Source organism: Cebus imitator, unplaced genomic scaffold, assembly GCF_001604975.1.
Source record: "Cebus imitator isolate Cc_AM_T3 unplaced genomic scaffold, Cebus_imitator-1.0 Scaffold468, whole genome shotgun sequence".
Lineage (NCBI taxonomy): Eukaryota > Metazoa > Chordata > Mammalia > Primates > Cebidae > Cebus > Cebus imitator.
In genome coordinates this window covers 1,325,048-1,337,475 of record NW_016107783.1, presented here as the reverse complement: position 1 = coordinate 1,337,475, position 12,428 = coordinate 1,325,048, and the positions used below count along the sequence as shown (strand labels likewise).

The 12,428-nt window shown below is 33.4% G+C and overlaps 1 protein-coding gene across 7 annotated transcripts in view; it reads left to right on the top strand.

Annotated features, from left to right (window-relative positions):
* Window positions 1–12,428, top strand: part of DACH2 (dachshund family transcription factor 2) — a 632,920-nt gene that overhangs the window by 205,241 nt on the left and 415,251 nt on the right. For all 7 annotated transcript variants that reach the window (XM_037732724.1, XM_017512281.2, XM_037732723.1 and 4 more), the window contains exon 2: window positions 8,125–8,163. In XM_037732724.1, the coding sequence (XP_037588652.1) occupies window positions 8,125–8,163 (39 nt within the window). The remainder of the gene's footprint in view (window positions 1–8,124; window positions 8,164–12,428) is intronic.

Below are 12,428 nucleotides of genomic sequence, written 5' to 3'. Positions count from 1 at the left end.
CCCAAGCTGGAGTGCAGTGGTGCAATCATAGCTCACCTCAGGTTGAAATGCCTGGGCTCAAGCGATCCTCTCACCTCAGCCTCTTGAGTAGCTAGGGCCACATGCATGTGCCACCATGATCAGCTAATTAAAAAAAGAAAACTGTAGAGAAGGGGTTGAACTATGTGTCCCAGGCTGATCATGAACTTCTGGCCTCAAAAGATTACAGATGTGAGCCACCATGCTCAGACTTTTGAATTCTTAAGTTAATTCTTTTCAGTGAACATAAAATAACAAAGCTTATTAAGGGAAAAAGTATCAAGTCAAAACAGTAATTCAGCATATTCACATAGAAAAATACTGTCAACAAGAAGGGGTAGAATGCTGAATCAGATTAAAAAGTCTTCAGTCTCTTTCTACATATATAATTTTAATGTATATGTTATACATGAAAGTATATGAAGATTCAAACCCACTTTGCACACAAAATAGTTTTATTCTATTAGGTAATGAAGAGAAAATGCTCTGGTAACTGTAAAACTATACAGTAAGTGGTATTATTATTTAAACATGAGATTTTGAACCTGTAAACAAACTACGTATAAATTACTTTATAAAGGTAATCATTTGTAATTTTAAGTTTTTGCTTCTGGTCTCTTAATTGGTAAGGAACATGGATTTTATTTTATTTTGTTTTAAAGTAGATTTTAAATAAATTTCAAAATAGATTTTAAAGTAGATTTATTTATTTTATTTTAAAATATTTCATTTTATTTTAGATTATTTAAAATATTTTATTTTACAATATTTTATTTTAAAGTCAGATATCTTATTTGATTTTAGAATCTTTGTCAGGGATTGAGTCAGGAGATGAATGTAAGGGATTTAACAGAATTTCAAATTGGTAATCTTCTTCATTCCCATTCTCGACTCCCAGTAATACATTAAGAGCATGTGCAGGCCAAGATTCCTTTGCTCTCACTCTGCTTGATTGTCTTCATCTGCATCTAGACTAAACCAGATAGGATTACCAGAATGATCAATTGGCAAATGAACTCATTTTCTTAGAAACAGCTTAGCTGAGTTCTGCTTACAGAAGTGCTTTTCACATCTAATTTAAACTTAGTTAGATCAATTTGCCAAATGTCAGAAAGAGTTCAGGTATAATTAAAATAAATTTTATAATATTATCTATCTTCATGAATAGTCTTATATCTATATCTTTACCTATCAATAATTCAGTATATTTGATGCCCTCAAATAAAGTTGGACTTATAAATTTTCTGATTAACTTTGGCTAAGGACAAACTTTCAGAGAAAGTTTACTCAGATTCTAAAACACCATGGCTGTCCTTAAACAAATCATGTATCATAGTTAATGTTGTAAATCAGCACTGAAAAGTAGAAATACATTCTTAAAATATTTTTTATAAAAATAAGCTTAAAGACTTTACAGTGATGATTTTGAATAAGGGTGAAACGTCCTTTCACAAGATCAACATTCATCTCAGTTGACAAATATTTACTGATGATTACTGCATGCCAGCATTGTGTTGGCCGATGGAAAGAAACAGTGAACATAAAACCTAACCTATTATCTCATGGAGATTACATTTTCATTGGAATAGTAGATCTAAAACAGTAAATAGGGAAAATAATTACACATTGTGATATTGTGATAAGTGCTATGAAGGAAACACCATTTTAATGAGCAATTCAGAGTTGGAAGTTGACCCTAACTTCTCCACATAGCCAGTAAACTAGGAAGTAAGCCAGTTTACTACTGTCTCAGTGTGATATCAAACCATCAAACGCAAAGCTAGTTAAAAGCTGATAAGACAGTAATTGTGTCCAATGTTTTAAGGTCTGCAATGTATATCTACCATAAATGTTTTGTTTGGCTTCTGAAGTATTTCCTTAGTGTTTTCTGTGAGTCATTCTGAACACACAATAGCAGGACATGATCATCAACTGGAAGACATGAAATATAAATAGTGTAACGGTGCTGAAAATTCCCTTACCAGAGGCTGGTTAGAACCCCTATGCAGATCAAAGGACATGATTCAAAGGTCACCCATGATGTCTAGCCAAAGCTACAAACATGAATAGCAAGACTGTAAGATAAAAAATTTCCAACAGAAACATTGTGGACAAAGATGACATAGCATTAAATGATCTAAAATTTATGAAGGTTTTGAGGAATTTTAACGTTTAAAGCTTTATACAATAGAAATGATTTCAGGCAGGTTACCTAATAATCAAAGTTTATGTATGTGACTGATATTTACTGAATTTGAATTTGTAGAAGAATATCATTGAAAATACTATTTGGGATACATTCATAGTACCACTAAAGGTATTTAACTGGCATCATCCTTGATGGCACATATATTCATATTTCACACATACTGAAATATTTATTGTTGTACCATGAGAAGAGCAAGTAATTCTATTTTTTAAATGAACATTGCCTTGAAAAAGACATTTGATGCTGTGAACAGTAATCCTATTTTTGATATTCTTTGTTTTTCTAGGACATATGAGAAATATCATTGAAACTGCTGAGGCTTCTCGGACAGGACCAACAAAATATTGTTTGTATAAAGGATCATCTATCAGGGACAAGTGACATAGGGTCTTGCATTCTTTGAGTTATATTGGCACTCTATGTTAATACAAGAGTTTATGTGTATATAACCAAAACCCTATCTCCTACAAACAAACAAGTAAAAAAATTCCATAAGCCCATTTATCTTCACTACCACCTCATCCCATATTCAATTTTTTTTCTCTTGACTGTCACTTTAAATCTCACTGACTTTTAAAAGACTCAAATGTGTGCATCAAAATATATCAGAAGCAGCAAATATTTAACACAATGAAAGTTTTTGTTATTCTCAACTAATAAGAAAAAAAATTTCTGAGTGGAGGCAAATGGTCAGTTTGAATTGTCTAGGCCTTGGTTCAGAAAATCGTATATTTGGAGACTTAACAGACAAAGAGTTTGTTTAGATGCCTTCTACAAACTTAAATAGACATGAAATATACAGGCTATTAATTTTATACCTTTAAAATAAGGATATCTTCAGGGTTTTTTTTTCTGTTAATGTACATGTTTGCCAAAACATTTTCAGGATTCATAAAGTGGTTAAATAAAGCAACAGTTGTCATACAAGATGCATAAAGTTATCATCTAAGAGTTAGGAAATGTCTCTAAAAGCTCCAATAGTGCAAATCTAACAGTTAACACGATTTGGTCATGTCTCCAAAGATAACTTTTAAAAGTTTTACCAGCACATATTTATTGGCAGTTTATCCCCTACTGATGATGTCTGATAGGAGGTGGGGAGGCATTGCTTGACTTATACTTTGTTTATTTATTACATTTTATTAGCAAATAAACATTTTGTTTATTGTGTTGGGCTAGAAAACCAAATTGCGTGACTAACAGATGTTACCTGTGTAAGGGGCAGCTGAAACCTAATTTAGTAGTTTCCAAAATATCAACAGCCGACTCCCATTTCAGAGCGTAGGGAACATTTTCATTGATCCTTTGGAATTTTGAATATATAGCTTCTAGTCTGAATGATACTGTTTCTGTGAGTGTAATCAGAGTTTGTTTCTTATTTAATCTCTTTTTATCTGAGGCAACTTGCTTTAGGTGCTATTCTATATATAGTTGTGTCAACTTCAAAGGTCAAAGGCTCGTCTTCATTAAGAAAATACATTGTCTTTTATAAGGTAGACAGATGATTTAGCACACTTAGTGCACCTTCAATCAATACCTTACACACACGGAAGCTTCCAGAAATCCCATACTTTCTTTGGGGAAATTGACTAATATTTGGGTAAATCACCTTTAAAATAGCAGCCATAAAACTCATATTCTTCCTGGGTCCTCAGAAATAACAAATTCATTAAGAGAGCCGGGTATAAGGTCATAAGAAATTGTGGGAACTGTGGGGAACAGTAGAGTGCATGCTCTTTCTATGGGGCAGCCATTGCTAATCTGCTTCGTCTAGTTCTCCCAAGCCAGTAAGAGTATGAAACCAGTATTGCCAGATCTCTCATTTTAATAAAAATTTCAGCTTTTATTTTAGATTCAGTGGTACATTATTTTAGACTTGGGGGGTACATGTGCAGGTTTGTTATGTGGGTATATTGTGGGTTGCTGAGCTTTGAGGTACAAATGATCCTGTCACAGGTAGCGAACATAGTATCTAACAGGCAATTTTTCAGCCCTCGATCCTCTTTCCTCTCCCCTACTTCTAGTAGCCCCCAGTGTTTATTGTTGCCGTCTTGATGTCCATATGTACCCAGTGTTTAGCTCCCACTTGTAAGTGAGAAGATGCAGTATTTGGTTTCCATCCCTGTGTTAATTCATTTAGGATAATGGCCTCCAGCTGCTTCCATGCTGCTGCAGAGGACATGATTTGGTTCTTTTTTATGGCTGCATAATATTCCATGGTGTACATGTATCTCATGTTCTTTATCCAATTCCCTGTTGATAGGCACTTAGGTTGATTCCATGTCTTTGCTATTATGAGTGGTGCTGTGATGAGCATACGAGTTCATGTGTATTTTTGGTAGAAAAATTTATTTTCCTTTGGTATGTGCCCAGTAATGAGATTCCTGGGTCAAATGGTAGTTCTCTTTAAAGTTCTTTTAGAAATCTCCACAGTACTTTCCACAGTGGCTGAACTAATTTAAATTCCTACCAAGAGTGTATAAGCACATTGAAATTCAGATTTTATGTAAATGTTTAGATTTTTAAAGCTCTGTACAGAAAGATCACTGGCTTAGAGATCAAGGGAGACACAAATCTTGTCTCTTCTACTACCTAAATATATATGTAATGCTTATCAAGCATATTGTGCTACCATGAAGATAAAACAGACATGATAGTCTTTGGGAGGAGATTAAAAAAGTGGTTCTCTAACATACAGTAGAGGAAGCAGGATTAAAAATGTAGGGTCAGGAGCTGTTATTCAGGTCAGTATATTGGGTAACCTGACCTTATCTTGCTCTGCAACTTTGGCCAAATAATTGAACATCTCAGGGGAGAATTTCCTCGTCTGTTAAATGATGGTGGTAGCAGGTAGTTAACCAATGCAGTTCACGCACTCCCAATATATCACATAGAAAAAGAAAAGATATAAGAGAATTGCTCCCCTTATTTTTCCTTCTACTATACATTAGCAGTTTCACTGAAGTACTTTAGAATCGTTTGAAATCCCTTGCAGTAGATAATTCCAAAGTTGACTGTATCTTTAAAACGCCCTGTTTGAATTACTTTCCTTTTTTTGACAAATCAGTGAAAGGAACATTTTCTTTAGCTTCCTGCAAATCAGAGACTGAACATAATATGTGATAATTTAATAATGATTTTTCAATTTATCCTAAAGAAGACCAAAATGCTTAAATTCAATGAGCCTGACTTTTTAACTGGACTCCTTATTATGTGGTATTTTATTGCTTTTTGTCATGTGTCTTGCATGCTGTTTCTCTATATTGTTAAATGATATTCTGTGGGCTACATTTAGGTTTCAAAAGTGAGAATGTCATATCTCTGATTCTCATACTAAACTGACACCAATCAAAGATGAGCACACTGCATAGCAATCACTGTCATTAACTTTGTTGAGCTTCACATTCACATGCCCAAAGTTGGAAGAATCAGAGTATGAAAATTTATTTATCAGTGGTACAGGATAAAAATGACTTTGACTAATTCTAAATAAAGCCTGCTCTCAATGATTGACTTCTGGGTCTCAGCCAGAGTGGAATAACCGTCTAGTCATAACTTGTGCATAGGGAGAGAGTCTCTCTACGGTAAGGTTAACCAGTCTTAATGCAGTACAATCATGATGATGATTGGAATTAGTGAGCTGTGTAGAGAACCCTTATTACTTACCAACATATGTTGCAAAACCTCAGTTCTTAATAGTTTTGTTGATGGTAGTTGTATATTGAGTTTTATATCTTACGCAACGTTCTTGACTGTGTGTAACCCCTCTTTTGTTAGTGGCTTTATAAGAATGTGAACATATGTATATTTAAGCCACAAAGATACATTTTAGTAAATTTCAGGCCTTTCCTTCATGATTTTTGTTTCATAGCCAGAATCAGAAGTGGGAGGGGCAACAAAAAGAAAACTTCAGTAGACAAAGAGAAAATAGAGGGAATACAGAACATTTTGGACCAATTCCAGGGAACTCCAATGATTTTTTTTCACATTATAAGCTATTCTATGCTGAGCTGATAATATTAGTGTCATTATCTGCTTGCTCAATAAAATTTTCAAAAATGTTCATTATTTGGCAAAGTATAAGGAAAACTAAAATGAGTTAATTGATATCACTAAAAGAACAAATTCAGAAGTATAGGAGTCACATTTTACTTAGAATATAAAAAATGAAATATATATATTTAACTTGTAGGCCTTAAAGCCCTAGAGTTATAGCTAGTTTGTTAAGCACTATTATAAAGTACATTCCTTACACTGGACAAGATAAATGAGAAATTTTCAAATATCAAGATAAACTCCTAATTTTCTAAGAACGTTTTCAATCGTTAATTAAAGAACAGTTAACTCATGGGCTTTCATATATTTACTGGATAATTCTAATAAGAATGTTTTAGTAGTCAATGATTTCACAGTCTAAGTTTAACCTATGAAGCCCATGCCATAGGAGATGTAAATGATTTTTATTTTGGTGACTTAGTATAATTAAATGTGTATATATATATATAGTGATAGCCAGAAAAAGTTTGTTGAGCTTAGAAAGTTTTATAGTTTAAAAAGAGGGGGATCTTTGGTAAAATTGAAAAATGCCCTCAAATCCAGTCATATGTAGCGCATTAAAATAAGGAAGGATACATTATCATTAACTTGGTGCGTATGATTATATTTTATTTAAAAAACGCGTCACCTCAGAAGAGGTTGTGTGAGTGAGTTGTAAAGCAAAATCAAATAGTTCTGACAGTGAAGCGAAAGAACATAAGAGTAGGTAAGGAAAGGCTCACCTTCGCTCTCGCCTCCTCTCCCCAGTAACCCCAGATATATTTCCATTTATGTATTTTAGAAATCTCTCTACAGACTTTGAGCAGTGAAGCAGTTGCTTTCCAAAGGCACACAAAACAAAAACAAAAAGATTATTTTTGTTGTTCAACAAAAAGATGATGAACTAACCACATATATTTGTAGTGGGCATTATAGGAAGGTTCCCGTTTCTGTATTACTAAGAAGTGCATTATGGCTTAAAATAACCACATGATAGTCTTCATAGTTTTCTTTTTTTTTTTTTGCATGTCATTTTAGATTTCATTGTTCTTTATTAAAGGATTGGAGAACACTGGGAGTTACTGCACTGCTGGAAAGAATAATTATTTTGTTAACAAGGCTAACTGTGCTTTTTAAACGGATATCTTTTGTATGTGTTTAATTTCTTTTGTGTGGATGTAGGTATGACTGTGTGTGTGTGTGTGTGTGTGTGTGTGTGTGTGTATGCGCGTGTGTAACCCTTGTGAGGAAGATGTAAGATAATTCAGTATGCTCCAGAAAAATGCATATAGTGATCCGTCTGAGATCAGTGGCTCCACGTTTAGGAAATAAGCACAACATTGATATTGGCTTACTTTCATCATCCTGTTGACCAAATAAAAGATGAGAAAAATTAGAAAGGGATTTTCCCTCCAAAATGTTGGAATACCCAATGGGATGGGAAGGAAGGCTCTTGAGAGAGAGGGAAAAGACATACTATTGCTGAATTTATTTTGGAATTGTTACGACCCAAGGCCACTTTCTTCAACAGAAATCTCTTACCTTATTTCCTTGCCTTCATGTGTGGAAAAGCCCTAAATCACATGACATTTCACGTTATTCTTTGTTCAATGGGGGTTATACTAGAAATGTGCTAACATTATTCATATATTTAAAACACTAAAAGTAATTCAGGCTGCCTTATCTTCTGTGTGCTCTTCCCTGCTGGTGTTTCATTGTGTGTAACCTATCTAAAATTTCTGCAGAATTTAGGAAGTTTTTTTGTGAAATATAATAAAGCCTTGATTAATTGGAAGCTAACTAACCAGAACTCTCAATTAACCAGTTTTATTTATTTATTTTCTGCTACACTCTCCTTTTAGAAGGAAGAGGCAAATGACAAGAAAACAAGCTGTTAACAGGTATTTATGTATTTATTTTTTAAAAATCAACTTCCTGAGAATGTCCTGGAGCCTGTACAGATTGAGCCACACTTTCATAATCTTATTCCCTGGACTATAATTACTAAGGTAGGAAAGTAGAGCCATTTAGAATTTTCAGCAGCAAATGCTGAATCTTGCTTAATCCTTAGTTAGTAATGAGAAAAAAATGAAATCCAAAGAGTTAATTACAACCTGTCCATCCACTTGGAGGTTCTAAAGCAGAAGTTATAGAACGGCTGCAAGGTTGGTGGGTATTGAGTGAACATCACTGACATAAAAACTATGACACCCATGTAAAATAATGGGGAAGTTATTCAGATGCCCACCTGCCCCTTTGTTCTGGAATGCTTAGGAAGGTACATTCACTTTTGCAGGGCAGCACAGGCTATTAAGTGTGCTACAATGATGATGGAAAAGAATCTGGCTTTCTAATCTTCTGAGTCATTCTAAGCATTAGGCACAGATATGTGTTGTAGGCATGCTAGAAGTTTTAAAACATTTAAAATCTTTTTCTTCTAATAATATATTTTAAACAAATATTTGGAAGTCTAAGAAGATTTATACTTGAAACCTCTTAAAATATCTATGAAAACTTAGTCAAAGGGCCATCAGAGCTAACACATTGTTCCCGGCCTCAGACATTTTAGGTTGTAGTGGTGAAAAAAATACACAGTGAGTCAGAGACAAGCGTGAAGGAGGGGAACCCATGATCCTAAAATATATTTTGATAGTTCCTGTCGGTAGTGACCCCTCTTCTCTTCCACACTTCTTTTTCAGGTTACATTACCTTTTGGTGATGTTTTTCCCCCTTCCTTTAGGGCTGCTCTTGATGCAGGTTTTATCCATATTTTTCTACAAGAAAAATGTCATAAGAGCTGTAGGGGAGATGAGGACTATACCATGTGATTCATCCTGGGTTTTCAACACAGAATATGAAACATCACTATGGTGGTGTTTCTAATATCTGTGACATTTTCTATATTAAAAGTTAGTTTTAAATGCCATGCACACTAAATAATACCGAAGTGACCTGAAGCAGTGGATGTGCCTCCTTAAGTGCCAAACTTTCTATTAGACAATGACATCAATGCTGAGGAGACTAAAACTCAGTAGATTTTATTAATGACTGACTTTAACTGGAAAATATTAAATGGATTAAGTTTTGAGTTTAGGCTTGGATATTGAAAGTGTTTCCGATTTTATATGAATGCAATTGAATTCAGATGTTGAAGCTGGCTTTCATTTTATTTTTAATTTTCTAGTAAAATGACATGCGAATTAAGTCAAGTTCTCTCTTCATTAACTGTAGCAGTAGTTTATAACTATATAGATGTATTTCTGGATTATCAAAACATACATTTCATATGTACATATATATATATATATATATATATATATAATATTTTTACATTTACTGCAATCTGAGAAAAATTATGAGGTGTTTTTGAAGGTATATGTGTCAAGTCACTCACATAAACTACAGAGAAACCAGGAGAGTCGCAAACTCTACCGCCTACTGAGGCAAGGCTGCTAACATAAATGAAAGACTATAAGCAATATGGAGTGGTGGGGACTATGGTGAACTAGAGAGTATATATATTCTTTGCCAAGGTGGTGGCTATTACTCAGCTTGGCTGATTGTTACCATGTGGGAATGTGGGCTCAGTGTTGTTAAGATCTGACTTTTTAAAAGAAGCTGGGAATCCAGATTTTTACATGAAATTCTCCAATTCTTAAATGTTGATAACTAACTCAATAAAAAGCCAAACAGACAAAAAAGCAACACCTCACAGGCAAAACAAAATCCATCTGGGGTCAGGATCTAGCCCATGGGCTGTCAGTTTGCGACCTCTGCTCTAAATTGTGAGTCAAGGTATTGCAATTAAAAAAAGAATCACAGTTTGTTATAAATGCACCTAAAGCCCTTGATGATGGAAAATTCATATAAGGTAAATAAATGACCAGTGGAGTGCTATAAATAATTATTCTGGTACTCAAAATGGTGGTTTTGCACTTTGTGAGTTTTTTTTACTACTTCAAAATAGGCAATATAGTTTTTCCCGAAAATGATTTGAAAATTAAAATTAAATTATTATTTTTTGCTTTCATATTATCAGTGAAATGCAGTACAAAACAGATTATTACCTCCATGTCCAAAAAAAAAAAATAGTTAAGTATAGTTCTCATCACATAACATAATTAAGGTTCCTATTTAAAGTCCAACTTATTTTGTTTTAATAAGAAGAAAGCCATATGTATAACATGTGTTGTTTTATTTTAAATTGGCTTGCCTTTAAACAAATTCCCAATTCCATTTAGCAAAATTCCTTTATTTTTACAAATGGTTAAAATAAGAAATAAAAGAAATGTAAGTAGTTAACACAACAAAACTTCATTTGAACTTTTGATAGGCATTGACAAAGATAAAACAAAGTTGGTCATCTGAGATTTTATTAAAAGGTAACTGTTTGACTGATCTGAGACTTTGCTTGTTTGTCTGTCCTGCCATGGACCTTAGCACATAATCCCACTGTGCTACAATGCTTTTGACATCTGCATGCCCCTTTCATCACTGGCAATCCAAAAGTATATTTATCTAAAAAGGAAACAATTAAATTCCAATCTCTCTAGAAAAAAAGAAGAAAGAAGGAAAAACAGAAAGAAAAACACCCCACTGTTAAACCTGCTTTACACAATGATCTGTACCATAAATCCTTAGTGAGGATGGGAAATTAACATTTTCATTTCTGATGAGAAACTCGAGAATTTAAAAAAAAAGGAAAAAAAGAGAAATGAAGGCATAATCTCAAATCCTAAATGAGCTAGAAAAAAAACTCATTTCTTAACAAATCATTCTAGTTGGAAGTTTGACACAAACACATATGAAAGAAGAGAAATTGTTGGATAACTGGTCAACACATATGACAATATGCAAAAGAGCTGATGTTTACGTAAATAAAATTTGGGTAGACAGTGCTGCCTTTCCAGATCATCACCTAGTTTTGACCACAAGTTATCTGTTATGTGATTGGGACGCAATATGTTTAAATACACTAATTAATGAAACGTATTGACTAAAACTCTAACAATTAAGAATCTTTAGTTAAGTGGTTAGCCCTCAAAGATAGAGGATTTAAGAAATAAGTGATTATTTGATGCAATTGACCAGCATAGACCTATAAATGAGATAATACAGGATAAAATGTGGATGGACAGTTAGTCCTTTTTTTTGGCAGAATGCAATAACACCTACCATTTATTAAACATGAGTTTAGGGGATTTTTCATATGTTAGTTCTTTTAAACATCATAACAACTCTATAAGGTAGGTGCTACAACTATGATCCTTGTCTTACAGAGAAGGCTAAATGATTTATTCAAGGTCATACAGCCTATAAATACCAGAGACAGCGTTTGAATCAAGGCAGTCTCATTTCAAAGCTCATATGCTTTGGCCCAGTATATTTTACAGCCTGCCAAATGGAATCAGACTAATTACAAAAACACCTCATTTACTATTATATATTAAATAACTTATTTAAAAGTGGCATTTCTATTCAGAAATCAAGTTTGGCAGCATCATTTTGATAGTGCAATAAGTTAGCAAGATTAATTTAAAAATAGTTCAGATAGAGCAGGAAGAACAGAAAAAGGAAACAGCAGGAAATACTGAGAAAAACCTGTGGATCAATATTCAGGCCTACATTTTGCTACATTTAATTCACAGTTTAATTTAAAAAATTGTATCTGTGAAACATTAATATTATGACTAACAAGAATCTCCTTTTTACTCCACAAATGAAAGACGACCACTAGTCCTAAAATCAGTATATATCATTGCTGTGTTTTTAAAATTATGTGTGTATTTATACAAAAACCACATGTAATGTTGATTTTTGTGCTTTTAAAAATTTTTGTGTTTTAAAATGTATTGAGCTGATGTGATACTGTACTATTCTCTTTAAGTGTTTTCACATTATATTTTTGAGATTTATCCATATTGATACATATAAATCTATTTCATTTTTTTTATTGTCCATTATACTACCTTCTGTAACACAATTTGATAATTCTTTCCTATATCCATAGGTTGTTAATTAGGTTGTTTCCAATTTTTTGTTGGAATTTGTGCTGCAATGGACATGTCTTGCACCTGTATGGGAGTATTTCTCTAGGATATAAGCCTAGAAGTGCAATTTTTAGGTTGAGGGCTATGTATGTCTTCAACTTTAATGATTGTTGCCA